The 22,963-nt window shown below is 39.1% G+C and overlaps 1 protein-coding gene across 8 annotated transcripts in view; it reads left to right on the forward strand.

The window, feature by feature from the left end:
- LOC102218820 (ryanodine receptor 1-like) overlaps window positions 1-21,719 on the forward strand; it is a 127,378-nt gene extending 105,659 nt beyond the window's left edge. For 4 of the 8 annotated variants that reach the window (XM_023351631.1, XM_023351626.1, XM_023351629.1 and 1 more), the window contains 23 exons: window positions 2,817-2,897; window positions 2,989-3,077; window positions 4,144-4,272; window positions 5,072-5,176; window positions 5,689-5,718; window positions 6,017-6,046; window positions 7,278-7,359; window positions 7,438-8,744; window positions 12,098-12,180; window positions 12,750-12,924; window positions 13,050-13,136; window positions 13,479-13,733; window positions 13,807-13,937; window positions 14,037-14,079; window positions 14,223-14,356; window positions 14,855-14,915; window positions 14,990-15,136; window positions 15,210-15,344; window positions 16,875-17,031; window positions 17,757-17,821; window positions 17,902-18,002; window positions 19,052-19,103; window positions 19,188-21,719. In XM_023351631.1, coding sequence (XP_023207399.1) covers window positions 2,817-2,897; window positions 2,989-3,077; window positions 4,144-4,272; window positions 5,072-5,176; window positions 5,689-5,718; window positions 6,017-6,046; window positions 7,278-7,359; window positions 7,438-8,744; window positions 12,098-12,180; window positions 12,750-12,924; window positions 13,050-13,136; window positions 13,479-13,733; window positions 13,807-13,937; window positions 14,037-14,079; window positions 14,223-14,356; window positions 14,855-14,915; window positions 14,990-15,136; window positions 15,210-15,344; window positions 16,875-17,031; window positions 17,757-17,821; window positions 17,902-18,002; window positions 19,052-19,103; window positions 19,188-19,283 — 3,575 coding nt within the window. In that variant the 3' untranslated portion in view covers window positions 19,284-21,719. The remainder of the gene's footprint in view (window positions 1-2,816; window positions 2,898-2,988; window positions 3,078-4,143; window positions 4,273-5,071; window positions 5,177-5,688; window positions 5,719-6,016; window positions 6,047-7,277; window positions 7,360-7,437; window positions 8,745-12,097; window positions 12,181-12,749; window positions 12,925-13,049; window positions 13,137-13,478; window positions 13,734-13,806; window positions 13,938-14,036; window positions 14,080-14,222; window positions 14,357-14,854; window positions 14,916-14,989; window positions 15,137-15,209; window positions 15,345-16,874; window positions 17,032-17,756; window positions 17,822-17,901; window positions 18,003-19,051; window positions 19,104-19,187) is intronic. The other 4 variants (XM_023351630.1, XM_023351632.1, XM_023351634.1 and 1 more) reach the window with 1 other exon arrangement.
- Window positions 21,720-22,963: the final 1,244 nt, after the last annotated feature.

Raw genomic sequence — 22,963 nt, forward strand, 5'->3', positions numbered from 1 at the left:
AAAGTATTTTCAGTCTAGTTTCTGGTACAAAAAAAATATCTTAGTACACTTAAAATAAGACAAAACCAACTTATAAGTAGCTTTTCTGCAAGATATAGGAGTTTGTTTTAAGTCAATAATTCCTTAATATTGAAGAAAAAGTTCTAGTTCCTCTGGTAGAATATTCCATGGTTACCTAGCAACCCCAGCTATGCCCAGGCCGTAACCTAGCAACCCAGTTCTAGTTCCATTTGCAGATTATTTCACTGATAACATGTGAACAATGTCTTCTTATAACTGAAATAATCTACCAGTGGATCTAGAACTGAATCAATATTCAAAACAAAGTTACTTCTAAGTTAGTTTTGTCTTATTTCAAGTGCAATAAGCTATTTCTGCTAGAAACTGGACAAAAATGCTTGGTAAGATTTTGTGTTTTTGCAGTGCAGTAGCGGTGGGAATTGAACCAAATGTAGCCGTCAGGCAGATCCTAACAGCTGTATCAAATCAGGAAATTATCTCTGTAATATTTCCTACATTCAACTCTTGTGGGGGAAATAGAGCAAGAAAGTTATTAGAAATGCACAAAATAAATAAATAAAAATGCTACTTTAAACAGGCCAAATTATTTAATTCGTTTTGGATAAAATGGAAAAAATGATCAGTTTCTCCCTTTTCAGGGTAAAACAATCTGAAGGAAGTTAAGTGCATGAAAAGTTGGTCAGTCATGATCTCCAGACCTTCAGAAGTCGTTTTATCAACATGTTTGATAAACAGCTGATAAATACGGTGGCCGACAGGTGCAAATGCGCAGCAAAAGAGAAAACATGCAAACAAAAAAAAAAACGCGCACAAATTAAATGCGGCAAGCAAAAAGCGAATAAAATGCAGCAAACAAAAAGAGAGACGCAAACAAAAAAGAAGACACCCCCGAATGAAATGCAGCAAACAAAAAGTGTTGAAAACGGAAGTGCTCCAGACCACTAGGGGGAGTCAAAGAAAATAGTATTCATTTCTATGGGACCAGATGCAAGATTCAGAGAGATACCTTTACTTTCTTTCAAATTTCTTTCTCTGAATCTTGCATCTGGTCCCATAGAAATGAATACTATTTTCTTTGACTCCCCCTAGTGGTCTGGAGCACTTCCGTTTTCACCACTTTTTGTTTGCTGCATTTCATTCGGGTGTGTCTTCTTTTTTGTTTGCGTCTCTCTTTTTGTTTGCTGCATTTTATTCGCTTTTTGCTTGCCGCATTTAATTTGTGCGTGTTTTTTTTTTTGTTTGCATGTTTCTCTTTTGCTGCGCATTTGCACCTGTCGGCCACCGTAGATAAAAACACTTAGATTACTATTTATAGCTTTATTTTGCATCAAAAAGCTAATATCACCACCTCTAATGTTCTTTAAGGAGACTCGGATTAACATTTTATGTGATTTTATGTGATGGACCAAGTGACAATCATTGATTTTTATTTGTAACTATCTTTGCAAAAATAGTTACAGTTCAGTTGAAGCAAAAACACAAAATCTTCTCAAGTTTTTGTCTAGTTTCTAGTGAAAGTATCTTATTACATTTGAAATAAGACAAAACTGACAACTAACTTTTTTAGCAAGGTGTAGTCAATAATTCTTGGCAGATAATTTAACTTACAACATGGGAAAATGTCTTGTTATAAATTAAATAATCTACCAGTGGAACTAGTAACTGTCATCAATACTAAGGGATTACTGATTTAAACAAACTCCTGTATCTTGCTGAAAAGTTACTTGTAAGATAATTTTGTTTTATTTCAACTGTACTAAGATATTTCCACTAGAAACTAAAAAGTTCTTGGTAAGATTTTGTGTTTTTGCAGTGCAGAGTTTTCACCACATGTGGCATTCTCAAAGTTGGGCAAAAAACTTTATTTTTTCCACATGTTGGACAGCTTTACTATTCCAACTTTTGTCCAACAATAAGTTTGTTTTTTTGGCTTCATATTTTATTGATCTGGACAAGTGTGTGAATGATAACAGGGAACTCGTATGAGTGAGAAAAAATCTACAAAAATGTCAGCAATATTAGCAAAAAGGAGAAAATATACAGAAATAATTGTCAACTAACCGTAAACAAAATTGTGCTGCTGTATTAAAATCATCCTTCCACCTTTTGCTTGTGTTCTGTTTTCTGTTAAATTAGCGATGTTTGTGCATTTCTGTAAAGGACTCAGCTGTCTGTTGGTTTGCTATCAGCTAAATCTGACAGCTTTAAGTCAAAAAGATGCTTTTTACGTATTTCTATCTAGGGTAAAGGAGTTTTCAGAGCATCCTTGTATTTGTATTTGAGTGCAGTAGATCTGTCCTGCATGACGGTGTGCTGTTCTGTTTGTACCCGTCTAAACCTCTGATGGTTCTGTTTTCCCGTCCGGTCTTCAATGGGTTGGTGTCCTCATTTATCTGTTTTTTATGTTCTTGTTGAGTGTTTTTTAAGTGATGTTCGTTCTGGTCCATGCCTGAATTTTGTTGCATCGTTTCCTGCTAAATGAGTTTAGAAAAAGGAAAAAAAAAAAAAAGTCTGACAAACTAACTGGTACAGAGTTCTTGGTGAAAATTTACTAGCTTTTGCTAATCAGAACAAAATGTTATGATGTGATATTTACTAGCATCCTTGGTAAAAGTGTGTAAAAAATAAATCTATTTTCATTACTTCATATTCAATCAGAGGAAAATAACCCACTTTAAAAACTTTTTTATATTTCATATTGTCTACAACAATTGTAGTCACTCCTTTTTCCAGTAGGACAACATTTCTCCTATGATATTTTACATATTTAATTATGTATTCTTACTCTGCCTCAGATGAGAAAGTGATGGCAGATGATGAGTTTACGTGCGACCTCTTCCGCTTCCTGCAGCTCCTGTGTGAAGGCCACAACAACGGTAAAAATAACTGACGTCATATTAGTTACACTTAATAAAATCATTGGTACATTTTTTACCAAAATCCCATTTCTGGTTCTGTTGTGCTCAGATTTTCAGAACTACCTGAGAACTCAGACAGGTAGCACGACAACCATCAACGTCATCATTTGCACTGTGGACTACCTGCTTCGACTCCAGGTCACAATAAGTTCATTTTGTCTTACGTCAGTCGGGTTAAGATATTTATATCAGAAACTAGACAAAAATACTAGTGAGATTTTGTGTTTTTGCAGTGTATCAGTGACCGAACTGAAAGGTAGTAAATAACACTTTTTATATACAGTATGTTTGATATAATTAAACATATATAAAGTACAGTTACTCATTTTATATTTTCAGAGTGGTTTTATTATTATTAAACCTGTAAAAATAAATCAAACTGTTTTAATCAGTTTAAAATATCAGTACCAGGATCAGGGTCCCCCAGTGTATTATAGGCCTGGCAGCCCGCCATGCTTTACGAGCCCCACCGCCAGGCTAAGCGTTTCTTGTTTATGTTTTTAGGAAAATAATAATAAATAAATAAATAATTGCTTCTCTTTTTTTTAAAAGCCAGATTGCAACATTTATATATGCTGAACCCATTAAATCAAATCTAGCAGCATTGATCATCTCAATAAATAAATGTTACATTTATTTATCTGTGATAAAATATTTGCATTTATGGGCCCCTGAAGCTCTGGGGGCCTCATGGAGCTGCTGACGTAATTTGGATTAAACAAAAGTGAAAATAATTGATATTCATTTTAATTGTGTTTTTTGATTTGTTGTTTTTAAGACAAGTTGTGGGTTTAAATATCGTTTCACTGGCGATGTCTTGCCGTAACATATAATCACCCAGTAAGATTTTTACATTTCCTGTCTATTAACATCTTTTAATACAAAAACACGGTGGATCGCCGGTGGATCGCCGGTGGATCGCCGGTGGACCGCCGGTGGACCGCCGGTGGACCGCCGGTGGATCGCCGGTGGACCGCCGGTGGACCGCCGGTGGACCGCCGGTGGATCGCCGGTGGACCGCCGGTGGATCGCCGGTGGACCGCCTCGGCGCCCCGACCACTGGGCTTAGCAAGTTTTCTGGATCCTAGAGGATCAAGTTTTAATTTTTTTATTTACTGTAGATTTTTGTGTAAGACTTTGTGTTTTTGCATTGTAAGGCAGAAATAACAATAATATAATAACTTTATATCATCTCCATGTACAGGAGTCCATCAGCGATTTTTATTGGTACTACTCAGGGAAAGACATCATCGACGAGCCCGGAAAGAGGAATTTCTCCAAAGCCATGACTGTGGCTAAACAAGTCTTCAACAGCTTGACTGAGTACATCCAGGTGAGGCACTACTAACAATCAAGCTAAGTTTTATTCCTCCTAAATGTGGATTAAATTAGCTCTGAATGTTGAAGGCATGTTGTGTGTTATTGTTTACATCTGAAAATTTTGCGCATTTGCGCAAAGCTGGAGGGCAAAAATACGATTCTTTTACTTTCCATCAAGAATTTCATTAACAAAATGAAACCTGGAGATGTATGTAGTATTAATTCAGTGCAGTTCGCCACAGCAAAGAGAAAAATGACACAGAAGAACAACTCAAAACCATTCATATCATTCAGTCAGTTTGTTTATTTTGCAATTATTAATAAGTGATCGGTGTGGCAGATTAGCTACCGCAGCTACTAGCTAAGCTAACACAGCAGTGGATGATTAGCTGATTTAAACACTTGCTCTACCTTTTTTTTGGTTTGTTTTGTTTTTACTTAACTGAAACACATAATTCTGCAGTGCATCTACATGTTAAAATTGCCATAGTCAAGCTAGCATAGCTGACCCACTTCCCTCTCCCTCGCTATTTTTGGTTTAATGAAAACTTTTTCCTGACCTTGTTATCGAGTTGTCATGGTGTTAACAGCAACAGCACGACACGCTAAACACATTTATGATTTTAGCGCGTTTTGTTGACAACTTAACAGCTAAATCCAATGCTAATCATCGTCAGCGAGCAGCTTTTTGCCCTCCAGCAGGGAGATGTCGAAAGACGTCACCCTGCAACATGTCTATAGAATAATTTGGGTCAGAAAGATGAAAAGATTTCATTTTAAAAACATGCGGTGTGATGTTTTGTGTGTTTCAGGGCCCCTGCACTGGTAACCAGCAGTCTCTGGCCCACAGCAGGTTGTGGGACGCTGTTGTGGGTTTCCTCCATGTTTTTGCTCATATGATGATGAAACTGGCACAGGTGAGGAAAAACCAAATACAGGAAGTCATTTAATAACTCTCACAATAATCAATTGATCTATTACTTGCATGATTAATTAAAATTAGCTCAATAATTTCCATTCTGATGATTAATAATATTTAAGGGCAATGTTGTTCAGAGACATGATAGTCTGTTTTATTTATGGTTTTGGTTTTAAGTGGTGTTTTTATTTTTGTTTATTGTTTTTAGTTGTGCCTTATTTTGGATATTTAAACTATCTTGAGAGGACAAACTTGCATTATTATAACATTATCAATGTGTCACTTGAAAACAATATTATTATTGTTTATCGCAGTAATTACTGACATAGTCTATTGTTCAGCAAAATGTGTTATTTTGACAGGGTGACATCTAGTGATAACATTCAGAAATTTACATTTTTATTTCTGTTTTGCTGCTTTTATTTTCAATTCTTAAATAGTCTGTGAACTCTGTTCTTTATCAAGATGTGAAATGGTTTAAATCTGATAAAATATGTGTAATCCTGTTAGATGCACCCTGATCCTGGACAACGAAATGTCGTAAGATTTTGTGTTATTCCAGCAAACATTTCATTCCCAGTTCTGTCACACTTCTTCGAGGATAAAACATGCTTTACCATTGTTTACAGTTCAGCATTCAGTTCTGCAACATTGATTTATTCCTCTCGTTTTCTGGTAATGCACTGATCAGTTGCTTATTTCTTCCATCCTGCAGCCCTTTTTTCCACAAACAGCATTGCAATATTTTATTTTTTTGTCCTTCTTCCCATCATTTAATTTAATTGTAATATTTGTGATGCTAAACATGGATATTCTTTGTCTATAAATGCAAACCCAGGATCATTTTTGGAGTAGAACACACTCTGAGGTAGTGATTTATATTTATACAAATTCTATTTAAGAGAATTTGGACAAATTCTCTTTTTCTCAAAAGAAGCACCCAGTGGTGGGCACACTTTCACTAATCTGCTAATAGAGGAGCCAATTTTTGTTTTGCTAACTTTTAAAATGTTTAAAAGTTATATAAACAGATTATTTGAAGGAGAACCTGAACGTGTCTCATCATTTATGTTTGAGCTTTTGTAAGTATTTTGATTCAAATAAATACATACTTAAATGGGAGCTACAACCAAAAACTTCAGTGTGGTTCATATGAACTTCCGCTAATATGCTAACACGCTAAAAGTGGAGATAATTTTTTTGCTAACGTTAAAAATGTTTAGCGCACTTAGCTTCCCCCATCTATCTATGCGGTGGCGGGAAACTTCAGCTAATATGCTAGTAGCAGAGCTAATTTTTTTCATTTTATTTTTTTGCTAGCTTTGAAAACATTTAGCACAAACATACATGAATAAAATAAAACTAGATATTAACACAAATACAGTACCTAAGGGCGTTACAGAACATGTAACTCATTATAACGCCACAATTAAATTGGCTGCAGACTTTCCAGGGCAGATAAAATTGGATTTGAAGTTAGCACTTTAGCATTAGCTTCTACTAAAGACTGTGTTGGCATAGCACTTTAGCGTTAGCAGAACTTTTTAGTTAGCGGTGCCATCTTTTATCACTCTTTAGTACCAGAAAAAATTTTAATCTTGACATTACAAACACAAATAAACTCATTTCAATGATTTCAAAGCTGTTGAATAAAAATAAAATGAATTTTTCTGGCATAAAAAAGTGCTTGTGACTGAACTAAAACACCTAATTTATTTGTTTCAATCACTTCCTTGCCCACACACGTGAAACATAATCACCTTGGTTCCAACAAACTTTGGTGAAAGAATGGGAGTGTGTGTGACAACCACAGGTGGGCATAGTACTGAAAAATTGTACTCAACTAATTGTGTCAATACTTCATCATATTTTTAAGTAAAAGTAAAAAGTAGCCTCCAAAAAATTACTCAAGATTAAAAACGTATTTGGTAGCTTCCACTACATACCGTGTTGGTGTAGCTAATGTTTATGATTAGTGCTTTAGGGTTAGCGCAGCTAACATTTTAGCTAGCAGTGCCCACCACTGGAAGGACCCGTATCTTTCAGTTAAGCCGTAAAACGTAGTTGAATGTAAAATTGGTGGTGCGTTTATCTTGCAGGATTCGAGTCAAATCGGCCTGTTGAAGGAGCTGTTGGATCTGCAGAAGGACATGGTGGTCATGCTGCTGTCTCTACTTGAAGGTTGGCTCTCTAGCTGCAGATTTTCTTTCTGTTTTGACTGAAATGTCCTAATATTTTCCCACACTTTGCTACTTTTAGGTAATGTTGTGAACGGCACCATTGCCAGGCAAATGGTTGACATGTTGGTGGAGTCCTCCAGCAACGTGGAGATGATCCTCAAGTTCTTCGACATGTTCCTCAAACTCAAAGACATCGTGGCGTCCGACGCCTTCCGGGACTATGTGACGGATCCGCGCGGACTCATCTCCAAGAAGGATTTCTCCAAGGCCATGGACAGTCAGAAGCAGTACTCCCCATCAGAAATCCAGTTCCTGCTCTCCTGCTCTGAGGCCGACGAGAACGAAATGATCAACTTTGAGGAATTCGCAGATCGCTTCCAGGAACCGGCTAAAGACATCGGGTTTAACATCGCTGTCCTGCTGACCAACCTGTCTGAGCACGTGCCCCACGACACACGCCTCCAGAACTTCCTGGAGCAGGCGGAGAGCGTGCTCAACTACTTCCGGCCTTTCCTCGGCCGCATCGAGATCATGGGGGCCAGCCGGAAGATTGAGCGCATTTACTTTGAGATCAGCGAGGCCAACAGGAACCAGTGGGAAATGCCGCAGGTCAGGGAGTCGAAGCGACAGTTCATCTTTGACGTCGTCAACGAGGGCTGCGAGAGCGAGAAGATGGAGATGTTCGTCAACTTCTGCGAGGACACCATCTTTGAGATGAACATCGCAGCGTCCATTTCTGAGCCCGAGGAGGGCGGCGAGGAAGAGAAAGACGATGAGGAGGAGGAGGGCGGCGGAGAGGAGGCGGAGTCTGGAGAGGGCGAGGAAGGCAACGGCGAGGCTGCCGTTCCGGAGTCGGCATCGGCCTTTGCTGAATTCCTCAAGAGCGTCATGAACTTCTTCGGCATGTTCACCTTCCGTAACCTGCGGCGCAAGTACCGCAAACTCCGGAGGATGACGGTGAAGGAGATGGTGATCGGACTGGTGACGTTCGTCTACACGGTTCTGATGGGAATCCTCATCTTCGTCTACAACGTGTGCAAGGGCTTCTTCACGCTCATCTGGAAGGCTCTGTTCGGTGGCGGCCTGGTGGAGGGAGCCAAGAAGATGACGGTCACCGAGATCTTAGCCAGCATGCCGGATCCAACCCAGGACGAGGTGCATGGAGACCTGCCACCTGAACCCGGAGCTAGAGAGGTCCAGGAAGCGGACGGGGGTACGGACCACTTGGACACGGCTGGAGGAGAGGAAGAAGAAGAGGATGGCGAGGAAGGGGAAGGTGGGCGTCTGCCTGGGTATGACAAACCGGGAGGTCTCGGAGATTTTGGAGAAACGACAACAGAGGAGCCTCCAACTCCAGAGGGAACGCCGCTGCTGAAGAGGAAACTGGTGAGTTGTTCTGGTTTTATCATTATAGGTCAGTTTCACTTCATTATGACTTTATTGTCTAATTCAGTTAGTTTTTAATTAGCTTTTCACAGCGTGTTTGCTAGTTTTTATTAGTTAAATATTGCTTAGTTTTAGTTTTATTATTTATAGTAGTAGTTTCAGTTTTTTCATACTTTGATGAATTTTGAGGTGCAGAATTCAAGCTGTATTGTATTGTGATTATGAACACATTCATTGGGTAATAAGTGATTCTTGTATTTTTATACAAAAATCATCGTTGCCAAGGTACTCCAAAAACATGAACGACTAAACTGGTACAGAAAGGTAAAGTGTCAAGATTTTGTTTTGGCTCATAAAATATTTCATCGCTATTTGAACAGTAAAAAAAAAAAAAAAGCACAAAATGAGAAATAAGACAAAACAAATTTACATCTAACATTACAGCAAGATGTACGAGCTTGTTCTAAATTATCAATAGCATTTCATAATATTGATAAAAAGTTTGTTTTGTTGGCAGATTGTTTTCACAGATAACGTGGGGAAAACAAAATAATCTGCTAATGGAGTTACTTTTTCATAAATATTAAGGGATTATTATTAAAACAAACTCGTATGTTTTGTAAGTGAAATAATCTGCCAGTGAAACTAGAACTGGGTTTCCAGGTTACAGGCTGTGCTTGGCCTGTAACCAAGCACAGGCCAAGTGCTTGGTTACACTTGCACTTAGTTAGTGCACTAACTAACTAAAACTAACTAACTGCACTAGTGGTGCAGTTAGTTAGAACATTCTACCAGTGGAACTAGAACTTTTGTATCAATATTTAAGAATTATTCACTTAAAACAAACTTGTATATCTTGTTGAAAATGTTCTTATAATTTAGTTTTGTTTTATTTCAAGTGAACTAAGATGTTTTCACTAGAAACTAGATCAAATATACACTGCTCAAAAAAATAAAGGGAACACTCAAATAACACATCCTAGATCTGAATGAAAGAAATATTCTCATTGAATACTTTGTTCTGTACAAAGTTGAATGTGCTGACAACAAAATCACACAAAAATCATCACTGGAAATCAAATTTATTAACCAATGGAGGCCTGGATTTGGAACCACACACAAAATTAAAGTGAAATAACACTACACGCTGATCCAACTTTAATGTAATGTCCTTAAAACAAGTCAAAATGAGGCTCAGTATTGTGTGTGGCCTCCACGTGCCTGTATGACCTCCCTACAACGCCTGGGCATGCTCCTGATGAGGTGGCGGATGGTCTCCTGAGGGATCTCCTCCCAGACCTGGACTAAAGCATCCGCCAACTCCTGGACAGTCTGTGGTGCAACGTGACGTTGGTGGATGGAGCGAGACATGATGTCCCAGATGTGCTCAATCGGATTCAGGTCTGGGGAACGGGCTGGCCAGTCCATAGCTTCAATGCCTTCATCTTGCAGGAACTGCTGACACACTCCAGCCACATGAGGTCTAGCATTGTCCTGCATTAGGAGGAACCCAGGGCCAACCGCACCAGCATATGGTCTCACAAGGGGTCTGAGGATCTCATCTCGGTACCTAATGGCAGTCAGGCTACCTCTGGTGAGCACATGGAGGGCTGTGCGGCCCTCCAAAGAAATGCCATCCCACACCATTACTGACCCACTGCCAAACCGGTCATGCTAAAGGATGTTGCAGGCAGCAGACCGCTCTCCACGGCGTCTCCAGACTCTGTCACGTCTGTCACATGTGCTCAGTGTGAACCTGCTTTCATCTGTGAAGAGCACAAGGCGCCAGCGGCGAATTTGCCAATCCTGGTGTTCTCTGGCAAATGCCAAGCGTCCTGCACGGTGTTGGGCTGTGAGTACAACCCCCATCTGTGGACGTCGGGCCCTCATACCATCCTCATGGAGTCGGTTTCTAACCGTTTGTGCAGACACATGCACATTTGTGGCCTGCTGGAGGTCATTTTGCAGGGCTCTGGCAGTGCTCCTCCTGTTCCTTCTTGCACAAAGGCGGAGGTAGCGTTCCTGCTGCTGGGTTGTTGCCCTCCTACGGCCTCCTCCACGTCTCCTGGTGTACTGGCCTGTCTCCTGGTAGCGCCTCCAGCCTCTGGACACTACGCTGACAGACACAGCAAACCTTCTTGCCACAGCTCGCATTGATGTGCCATCCTGGATGAGCTGCACTACCTGAGCCACTTGTGTGGGTTGTGGAGTCCGTCTCATGCTACCACGAGTGTGAAAGCACCACCAACATTCAAAACTGACCAAAACATCAGCCAGACAGCATAGGTACTGAGAAGTGGTCTGTGGTCCCAACTGCAGAACCACTCCTTTATTGAGTGTGTCTTGCTAATTGCCAATAATGTCCACCTGTTGTCTATTCCATTTGCACAACAGCAGGTGAAATTGATTGTCAATCAGTGTTGCTTCCTAAGTGGACAGTTTGATTTCACAGAAGTTTGATTTACTTGGAGTTATATTGTGTTGTTTAAGTGTTCCCTTTATTTTTTTGAGCAGTGTACTTTGTAACATTTTGTCTTTTTGCAGTGTGGAATACAATTCATTATAACATAAATAACTTTTAATTTCTCATCTCATTTTAAAAAAAATGTAAGAACTGGCTCTTGGAAAGCCATACATGTCAATATATAGAGTATATGTAAGGATATATAGACTTTAATGTGCTTTTATGTATTTCGTATTAGTGTTATTTGTGTTTTTTATCCTTGTATTTTTTTGTGTTATACAATCAACCTGCCAGTGGGACTAAATATGGAACTACGTGGCTATTTACAGAGAAACAGGAAAACAAGAATGTGAAGCATTCACACTCTTGTTTTCCTGTTTCTCTTTATTCTTCTTATTTTTATTCTAGTTGCTCCGTAAATTTCGCTACGTTTTTTCTTCTCCTGCATACGTTGTGCTATTTTCACCATTCAACTTTTATACCATTCAGCTTGCTCTCCCAATGCCGGCTACATCTCTTGGCATTCATAACCTTCATACTTTTATGATATTCAGCTTTTCATGAATGTTTCTCCCCCATATAAATGCTCATCCTGTGGTAGAATTGAGAATTAATATAAAATGTCTGTTGCGTTTCACAGTTCATGTCTCAGGTCGGCTTCAAACGCTTTTGCCATTTTCACCAAAAGCATTCAGCATTGAGCATTGAGCATTCACACTTGCATTTTCATATGAAATGCACACATTCTAGTTACATATAAATGTTCATTAGTGCGTATTGTCCCAGTTTTAAAAATAAACTTGAATTTGGTATTGATTTATTTTGTAAAAATGTTTTTGCTATTAAGACATAAACTGGAGCACAAATCTTCTGTTACTTTAACTCAAAGCTGGCTGCAGTGGGAGGACAAGAAGAGGAGGAGAAAGTCGAAGCAGAAGCAGAAGAGGTTCCCCAGGAAACGGAAAAGGCCGAGTGAGTTTAAAACCTACTGAAGGTGGAAAGATAAAGAGCCGCCTGTCTAATATTTAATCTAAAGTCTAAAAACCATGATCATCTTTGATTTATCTGCAGATTTTCTTAAAGGTGACCTATTTATGCTTCCTTGAACAGGTTAGGTAGAGTTATGGCCTGTCACTTTAAATCTTAATAAGCAGCAGCTTATTAAGGTTTCCGGATGTTAAGTCAACAAAAAAACATTTGTCTTTTCTAGCAGCCATTGTACAGCACATACAGCGGTAAAACAAGCTAGAACTCTGGACAGGTTGCTAGGTGACGAGGGGAGGTTTGTTGGGGTTGCTAGGTAACGGCGCAGTTCCTGTGGAATGTGACTTAACTATTGGGAGATTGCTCATTTTTCAGATAATAGGAAACATTAACTTATAGCCAAAAAACAGCTGATTGTTTTTTTAGAAGCATTTAAGACCCAAATGGAAGTATAAAACGTGCAAAAAGTGATTTATGCGCAATAGGTCCCATTTAATGTTTACGTTTCTGGTTGCTTCTGTTATCAGATGTCAAGCCGGTCTGTTTTTTTTTCTCAGCATTGAGAATGGAGAGAAGTCGGAGAAACCCGAGCCAGAACCCGAGGTGAAGGAAGAAGAACCAGAGGAGGTTGAGGAGAAAACGGTGAAAACAAAAACCAAGAAGGACAAGAAACCTGCCGAGGGCGGCTTTGAGTTGTGGAACGAGCTGGAGGTGCAGAGGATTAAATTCATGGTGAGACGCTCTCCGTCTTTACGACAGCAGCACCTAATCGGAGATGCAAGCCATAAATCTAACGTTGATAATTCAGAATGTCTGATTTTACTTCATTAAATGCTCTGATTTCTGTTTCCTCCCAGAACTACCTCTCTCGTAACTTCTACAACCTGCGGTTTTTGGCTCTGTTCATCGCATTCGCTCTGAATTTCATCCTGCTCTTCTACAAGGTCAGTAAATGTAGACTTTACATAGTTTTATTTATCCAGTATGATAAACATGTATCCCCATTGATACATGTTGCTGGGTTTGACATCGCAGATTAGCTGCGGTAGCGAGTGACGTTTTGTTTTTTTTAATGTACATGTTTTCATATGTTTGTTTTTGAAATGTCAAATTATGCAATTATATAGTCAGTGGAAACACTGAGACTCTTTTTTTCAGATTCTTTGTGTGATTGTTTCATTTTCTCATCTGACTCGATGCATAGCAAAGGTCACATGACCTCCAGTCCCGTATCGATGGTTCCCCCCAAAAGGACTGGCGTCTCTTTCCCTTTTGGACCTTTGCAGGTGTCCGACTCTCCTCCAGGTGAGGAGGAGTTTGAGGGTTCTGGTTTGTTTGAGGGCTCCGGCCTGTTCGAAGGCTCCGGCGCCGAGGAAGATGGGTCTGGATTGGAGGAAGGTGGGGAAGATGATGACGAAGAGGGCCCTTTGTACTACTTCCTGGAAGAGAGCACCGGTTACATGGAGCCGGCCCTGTCTTTCCTCTCCATTGTCCACACCATCATCTCCTTCCTCTGCATCATCGGCTACAACTGCCTCAAGGTTTGGGCCGTTCCTCCTTCTCTGCACCGAAACATTTGGTTTTAGCCTCATCGTGTCTTCTGCGTCCCTTCAGGTTCCTCTGGTTATCTTTAAAAGAGAGAAGGAGCTGGCCAGAAAGCTGGAGTTTGATGGACTTTATGTCACTGAGCAGCCGGAAGACGATGACATCAAGGGCCAGTGGGACAGACTGGTCCTTAACACGCCGTAAGAAATGCCCAAAAATGTCCCTATATAGTTTATTTAGCTGCAATTAAGGAGAATGAGATTGATTAAAGTGTTTTTTACTCTTTTACCTAAATACAGAACCTTCCCAAATAACTATTGGGACAAGTTTGTGAAGAGAAAAGTGAGTTTAAGTATCGCTATCTACAATGACTGAAGAATTTGAATTAAAATGAGTTACAACAACATTTAATTTTCCTTTGCCGTCAATGAAGTATTTTTGAATTTTAATTTACTTTAACCCAAACATTTCCGCGTGACGTCCAGGTTCTGGATAAATACGGCGACATCTACGGCAGAGAGAGAATCGCCGAGCTGCTGGGCATGGACCTGGCGTCGCTGGACGTCAGCGCCATGACACACGAGAAGAAACCCGAACCGGACACCTCCATGTTCAGCTGGTACTCACAGCTAATTTAGACTTCTGGGTTTCCATTTTGGTTTCTACTGCTTCTGAAAACAACCCAGTGTTTAAACAAACATCCTGCCGTTTTTGGCTAAAAGTTCATGTTTGGTTTTTTTTTGGTTTCTGGAAAATGAGATGTTTCAAAAATCTCTCAATAGTTTAGTCACACTGCAGCGAGACACTTCCAGACCGTTAGTGAACTTACCAATTATTAATAATTACCGATTGGTAATCATGAGTGTAAACGTTGAGTTGGGGGCGTGGCCTGCAGCAGCTTATTTGGATTTAAAGTCACAAGACTCCCTAAAACAGCTCATTATAGGTTGAACTAAGCACTGAAATCTTGTTATCAAAGAATGATTTTGTGAAAAAAATGTAATGAATATGTTTTGTATAGGCCATCTATCTATCCTAAACTGTTCAAAGAAGCATAATAGCTCCCCTTTAAATCAGAACAGACCAAGAGGTAATCATCTCTCCTTCTCTCTTCCAGGATAACATCTATTGACATCAAATATCAGATCTGGAAGTTCGGGGTCGTCTTCACTGACAATGTGAGTAAAACTAGCCGCCTGGACGTCAGAATATCAGGTTTGATGTTGCTAATCCTCCTTCGTCCACCTCTCAGACATTCCTTTACCTGGTCTGGTACATGCTGATGTCCATGCTTGGACACTACAACAACTTCTTCTTCGCTTGCCATCTCCTGGACATCGCCATGGGCGTCAAAACGCTGCGGACCATTCTGTCCTCCGTCACCCACAACGGCAAACAGGTGGCGCGCCCGTTAAAGGTGCATTGTGGGGTTTAGAGGTGAAAACCGTGTCTGACCCGAGTGTTTGCTGCAGCTGGTGATGACGGTCGGCCTGCTGGCTGTGGTGGTGTACCTCTACACCGTGGTGGCCTTCAACTTCTTCCGCAAGTTCTACAACAAGAGCGAGGACGAGGACGAACCAGACATGAAGTGCGACGACATGATGACTGTGAGTGGAGATCAGCTCTGGGAAACAACACTTAAAAAACACAAAACCTTGCCAGTCAGTTTAGTCTAGTGCAAATATGTTGAAATAAAACAAAACCAACTTAAAAGTCATTTTTCAGCAAGATATAGGAGCTTGTTTTAAGTAAATTCCTAATTCCTTGACATTAATGGACAAAGTACTAATTACATTGGCAGCTAAATTAACTTGTTACATGGGAAAACTGTGCCGTTACCTAGCAACCCCTGCCAAGTGCAGCCCGTTACCTAGCAACCCAGTTCTGGTTCTACTGGCAGATTATTTCACTTATAATGTTTGAAAGTAGGATTAATACTTTTTAAATCTATATGAAGGAATTATTTACTTAAACAAGCCTCCATATGTTGCTAAGAAGTTATTTGAAAGTTAATTTTGTCTTATTTCGTGTGCACTAAGATATTTGCACTGGGAACTAGACCAAAAATACTTTTGTGTTTTTGCAATGAAGCGTTTTGTTGTGAAAAGAAATAATAAATAATAAACTGGAGCCATCAATTTATTTAAAAAATTAATCAGATTAATTATGATTAATAAAATTTTGCATATTTAAATCTATATTTAAATATACGCAGTCTGCCACACTCCAACCAATTAAAATGTAAACAATTATCATATTTCCTATGTAATATAGTCTAGCCTAGCCCTAAGCAATAAATCAATTAATCGCATAATAAATAAAAAAAACTCAATCATTTACATGAATTATAAAACAATAAATTATTTTTCTCTTTCTACCTAAAACTGGGTGACAAAGTCTTCAGTCTGATGCTTCGGTTTAAACTAGTTCTTTTTGTGGAGGATCATTTTGCTTACAGAGACTGTTTTGGTCGTTTTGTTTATTTTGGATATTTAAAATGTCTTCCAGTTACAGAGTTAAATATTTATTAGAATTTAAAGTTAATTCATCTTTGAAAATGTGTTGTTGCATTATTATTCCATTTTTACCAATAAATTATTTAAAACAAGAATATTAACGTTTATCACAATATCGTGACAGGCCTAATAGGAACTAAGGGAAACATCTTCTATACATGCATACAAGTAGTGGTTCATCGAGCAGCAAACAGATGAGATATAATTTAGTTTCTAGCTCTTCGGTGTTCCAACCCCTTTCTGATGCCGCCCTGGGCAACTGCCCATATCAAAAACCACTGCTGTATTCACGGTTTGCGAAAAATGTTTTATTGTCTCAAATGAAACATGTCTGAGGATTCTCAGCTTTCCAGGTTTTTATATTCAGAACGCTTTGAAGGAAGCCATTTTGTTTTAAACGTTAATTTAGAAACTCTCCCTTCATTTTCTATGAAACATTGCAATGAGGTGAAATTTGTACATCTGAAACTTTGAGCTAATGCAGACTGACCACGCAACACAAGAAAGTTGAAACTTTTAGTTTGTTTAATCTGCGTTATGTCATACTAACACGTTAAAACTGTCAGATTTAACGTTCACACTCCTAATTAGCTTCATTTTTCCCCATTTCCTGGTTTGTAGTGTTACCTGTTCCACATGTACGTCGGTGTGCGCGCCGGTGGAGGCATCGGAGATGAAATCGAGGATCCGGCCGGGGATGAGTACGAGCTCTACCGAGTCGTCTTTGACATCACTTTCTTCTTCTTCGTCATCGTCATCCTGCTGGCTATCATCCAGGGTGAGTGGGAGAGGCTAACGCGAAAAGCTAACGACGAAGAGGCTAAAGTTAATGACTTTATGTTGGACATTATAAACTAAAGATATTGAATGTTTGGTCGTCATCAGTTGGTGAATTTTCATGTTTCAGGCTTCAGTGAAATGAAAAAATATTAAATAGAGAACTAGCAAAGCATCAAATTAAATGCAGTTTTGGTGAATCAGGATTCATGAGTCGGTTTGAACGGTTTTTAGGTAAAGAAATAACAACAAGGATGGATGGATGTTGGTTGGATGTATTTCATGGTTGGTTGAATGGATTTCATAGTTTGCTTGCTGGTTGGATGCATCTTTTGGTTGGTATGCGGTATTTCATGGCTTTTTGGATGCTGGTTGGATGTATTCCATGGTTGGTTGGATGTTGGTTGGATGTATTCCATGGTTGGTTGGATGTTGGTTGGATGTATATCACAGTTAGATGGTTGGATGTATTCCATGGCTGGTTGGATGTTAGTTGGATGTATTCCATGGCTGGTTGGATGTTGGTTGGATGTATTCCATGGCTGGCTGGATGTTGGTTGGATGTATTTCATGGCTGGTTGGATGTATTTCATGGCTGGTTGGATGCTGGTTGGTTGGATGTATGCCATGGCTGGTTAGATGCTGGTTGGTTGGATGTATTTCATGGTTGGTTGGATGCTGGTTGGATGTACGTCCTGCCATCCATCCTCCTGTTTCTGGCTGCAGGTTTGATCATTGACGCCTTCGGTGAGCTGAGAGACCAGCAGGAGCAGGTCAGGGAGGACATGGAGGTGAGCCCCTGACCTTTGACCTTAGCCCTGTCTCTGCCGCCTTCAGGCCCTTTAGTCTGAACTTCCTGTTTCCCTTTCAGACCAAATGCTTCATCTGTGGAATTGGAAGCGACTACTTTGACACGACGCCGCACGGCTTTGAGACGCACACCTTAGAGGAGCACAACCTGGCCAACTACATGTGAGCTAAAATCTGATCTTAATCCATAATCTGCTTATTCTGTGAGGAGGAATCTCTAAACACACTGCAAAAACACTAAATCCTACCAAGTATTCAGCAAGATATAGGAGCTTGTTTTAGTAAATAATTCCTTAATATTAACTCTAAAAATGTACTAGTACCACTGGCAGATTATTTCACTTAAAAAAATAGGCCAATGTTACAGGTGGCCAGTTAAACCAGGTAAGAAAGTGGTTAAAAAAAATATTTTACCAATATTCAAGAATTATTGACTTAAAACAAGCTCCTATATCTTGCTGAAAAGTGACTTCTAAGTTATTTCTGTCTTATTTCAAAATTTGCACTAGAAACTAGACCAGAAATACTTGGTAATAGTTTCTGTTTTTGTAGTGTACCAAAGTAATTTGTAGCATGAAAGTCCCAAAGAGAAGCTAAAATCTCAGAATCAAACATTTTATAGGAAGATTTTTCAATTTCTGGGAACAAAATCTACATGCAAAATGTCTTTGGGTACAAAAGATTGGTCTAGTTTGTAGTGGAGATGGGTTATTCCACTTTAAATAAGACTAAACTAACTTAAAATAACTTTTCTGCAAGACAATAGCAGGGTATTCCTCAGTGTATTCTAAGCCTGGCGGGCCACCAGGCTTTACCTGTGTCCCCACCAGGCTAACCAACTTCTTATTTATTTAAGTTTTTTTAAATGTTTGCATTTTTTTAAGACTTTATAGTTGGTGTTCAGATATTAATCATTCAGTTACACATAATTATCAAGTGATATTTTCAAATTTCCTGTCAACTTTAACCATTTTTTAACTCAAACACACGGCGGGCCTCTGGATGAATGACTGCTCCAACCACCAGGCTTAGCAAGTTTTCTGGGGTTTGTGTAGATTTTTTTAAGTCAATAAATCATTAATACTGATTAGTAGTTCTAGTTCCACTGGTGGATTATTTCATTTATAACAGGACTTTTTTTCCCATGTTATAATTGAAAAAAACAGATTTTGTGTTTTTGCAGTGAAGAGTGGCTATTTTCCTTTGTTCAGGTTCTTTTTGATGTATCTCATCAACAAGGATGAAACAGAACACACAGGACAGGTCAGTCATTTCCCTTTGCTGTTGTTATTATTTCCAAAGCTTTATAATTCTGTTTAATTTTAATTTTTCATTTTTTTCCCCCAGGAGTCGTATGTGTGGAAAATGTACCAGGAGCGATGCTGGGATTTCTTCCCCGCTGGAGATTGCTTCAGGAAGCAGTATGAGGACCAGCTCGGATAAACTGCTCCGCTTCCTGACAGGAAACGGGACGAAAAGTCCTGAAGTTCAGAGCTGGAACACATCCATGTCTTAGTTTTGTCATTTGTCTTGCATTTTTGTCTCATCTGTTCCAAGTTATGCACACCTTTTGACCGCACTTTTCAGCAGCAGGTCGGAGAAAACGAAACGTTGGAGGCGAAACGAAGCTTCTGCTGTGAACACATGGCCTTTCCTGTCTAAATTAAACAGACTGCCTTGTATATCCACTGAACGCGTGGCGGCTAACGTAGCCGCTAGTGCTGTAAATGTTCTAGTGCCTATAGCGACGTCACTGCTTTAGCTCTCAGTAGCTTTTCTTTGAGGTTCAACCTTTTCCATCTGGTCTCATGGGAAAATCTGAAACGGTCACAAACTCACGACTCGAGACGACTGGAGTTCTTCTTCTCGTTTCGTAACGAGGTTAAACCCGAACCCTAAAGGGCGTCTTCAGTTCTGATCATGTTCCGGGAGATTTAGGGTTTTCAGTCATTTTTATGGAAAATCAAACCCTGTGAGCCTTTTGGGATGTTGTCATTTATGTGCCTCAGAGTATTTGTTAGCATGAGAGGTCCGTGTTTCTAGCTGCTTTTGTGTATTTTTGTTGAGTTGTTAGCAGTGGTGGGCGCACTTCTACTAACGTGCTAATGGCAGAGCTAATTTCTTGTTCACTACTTTTGCTAACTTTGAAAGCATCTGGTGCATTTAGCTTCACCTAAATACATTTTTCTGGGTAAATTCTAATGTGCAAATTTTTAGCTTAGTCCTTGAGCTAACTTTGAAAATGTTAAGTACACTTAGCTTCTGCTAAGAAAAAATTCAGGTAAATTCTAATGTGCTAATAGTTGAGCTTAATGTTTTGTTTAGTGCTTTTGCTGTCTTTGAAAACACTTAGCACACTTAGCTTCCCCTAAATTTATTTTTCCAAGTAAATTCTGATATGCTAATAGTGGAGCTATTTTTTAGCTTGCCGCTTTAGCTTACGTAGCATCCACCAAATATATTTTTCTGGTTAAATTCTAACATGCTAATAATGGAGCTCATTCTTAGCTTAGCGATTAGCTAACTTTGAAAGCATAAAGCAAACTTAGCTTCCCCTAAAAACATTTTCAGGTAAATTCTTATGTGACAATTTATTTTTACTGTTTTTGTAAGCTTTCAGTTGAATAATGTTTGACAACTATGTCAAAGGTTTTGGTTATCAACTGTCAAAACAGTAATTATACAGGACCAAAATAAAACGTAAAGTAGAAAACAAGATGTAAACATAAATACGTCTAAGAGCTTTGTGAAACTACAGATTTGAGTCAAAATTTAATTCAATGCAGATATAATATAAATTAAAGTTAGCGCTTCATTACTTTCTGCTAAATATCTTATGCTTTACAGTTAGCGGAGCTAATTTCTTGTGATTAGTGCTTTAGGGTTAGCGCTGCTAACGTTTCAGTTCGCGGTGCCCACCACTGTCTGTCAGTTCTGTTTTTGTCATTACGTTTTAATGCAGCCGAACCTCTCAGTGTGAAAAATGGTGACAAACCCAGAAACCATTCTTCACAGATCAGAATCAACCTGCTGGTTTCCCTTCCTTCGGGCATTTTGCATGTTAAATCTGATCCAGTAGATCATTATTTTGTTCCTCGTTCTGACAGGAAAATGACTGTGGAGATGAAGTGACCGATTTTACGTCCATTTGAGTTTCACTGTCTCGAAACGAAAGATTCTCACAAGCAATCATAAACTGCTTGAACTCGGACCGACTTGACAAAAACACGATTTTTGGAATAATTATCTGTTTAGACACTCTGCAGTCTTACAGTGTGGACTCCCGTCTCTCTACCATAACCGATAGTGAGACGAACACACATCCGAGGGGAACGCCGAGGTAATTTATTCTGTTTTACGCAGATTAAACCATTTAGAGAGACTTTATGCACAACGTTGGTGCACTGAGATAAGTGTTGAATGTATCTAATAAGAACTTGATGGAAAGACATATTTTACATACACCATGGATTCTTCTATTTATTTTTCTTCAAGGCTCTGATGTATGGAAATAATTTAGTTTTCAGACATGAATGTGTCTCAAACTGAAGATGGTGAGGAGATTTAGTCTTATAATGAAAATGGCCTCCGGTTTGGAGAATGTTTGCTTTTGTTTCGGCTCGTTAGCTTTTTACCATAGATATTTTTAGAAATTCAGCATACGGATAATTTGTCTCAGTCAAAGTTGTGTGTGTGATGCGTTGATTTCTGACACATTCACAAATTCTCCGTGTCGTGTAGCTGACCGGTTGGAGACTGAGTGTTTCTGTTGGTCTGATGGTTGGAAGATGAATGGAGGTCACAACTTTCCACTTGACCGAGTGTCTCTGACTAAACTCTGAGTTTCAATATGGAATAAACAAATTATTTTAAGGACAACTGGAGCGTCTCGTCGTTTGTTTGAGCTTTTCAAATATTCATCAGCTCCATTGGAAACGAAAACATCAGTGTGGTTTATTTGGGTTGTAGCAGAGCAAATGTTTTTGCTAACTTTGAAAAAGTTAGCTCAATTAGCTTCCTCCGTATTTAAATGTCTGAAACGAGGTAACCAATGATGGGGAGGCTAAGTGGAGCTAATTTTTCATTTAGCACGTTTGTTAGTCTGAAAACGTTTAGCACACTTAGCTTCCCCCATATCTAGATGTCTCAAAATAACGAGTGATGGGGAAAGTAATGCTAATAGTGGAGCTAATTTTCATTTAGCGCACCTACCTTCCCCTAAATTAATTTTTCCAGACAGTCTATTCGAGACTTTCAGTTGAGTAAAGTCTGTATTGAAGTTTTGGTTATCGACTGTTAAGTGGGTTTTTATTAAAAACAACAAACGCAGAAACAAAATAAAACAGGCAGTAGAGAGAAAGACGTAGACGAACATCTAAGGGATTTATAAAATATGTAAACTATATCAAAATTAAATTGGTGCTTGTGAGTTGTTTTTCAATGGCAGATATAATTTGAATTTAACTTTAGCTTCCCCTAAATGCTATGTTGTAGCATGTAGCGCTAGCAGAACTAATAATGACTGCGCTAGTGTTAGCTCAGCTAATTTTTAGCTAGCGGTGTCCACCACTGAATTTTATGTCATCATGTTTCTTTGAAACTCCTCCATTTATCTGCAAATGAAAACCAAAAGCAACTAAATGTTCTGTTATCAGATTAAACTCTAACAGGGAACATTTAAAAAATGAGGAAAGTGAATATTTAAACTGTCAGACTTTCCATTAATAGAGCACAACAATAAAACAATAAGTCATGATCTGCAAGTGTTTGTAGTTTTTGGTTTTGATTATTTGTTTATTATTTAGTTTAATTTGGTCTTAATTCTTTAAATTCAGTTCATAGTTTATTATTCTATCTCATTGTGTATTTCCTCAGATTTTGTTGTTAGTTTATTTCTAACAGGAAATGGACAGACAGTCCTCACCTCTGACTGATGATCCAAACTGGACCTGGAGGCTGATAACAGGAACATATTGTTCCTCAGGTTCCTCATCCTCTGGACTCGGCTGTAGAAGGAGGCAGGTTTCTCTAGGCCGGGTCACCCGCTGTTTCAGCAGGTTCATAATGCGAGTGGAGCAGCTTTTTCCTGGAACAGAAACTGTGTATGTTGTCTTTTTATATTC

Source organism: Xiphophorus maculatus, chromosome 18 (genome assembly GCF_002775205.1).
Source record: "Xiphophorus maculatus strain JP 163 A chromosome 18, X_maculatus-5.0-male, whole genome shotgun sequence".
NCBI lineage: Eukaryota > Metazoa > Chordata > Actinopteri > Cyprinodontiformes > Poeciliidae > Xiphophorus > Xiphophorus maculatus.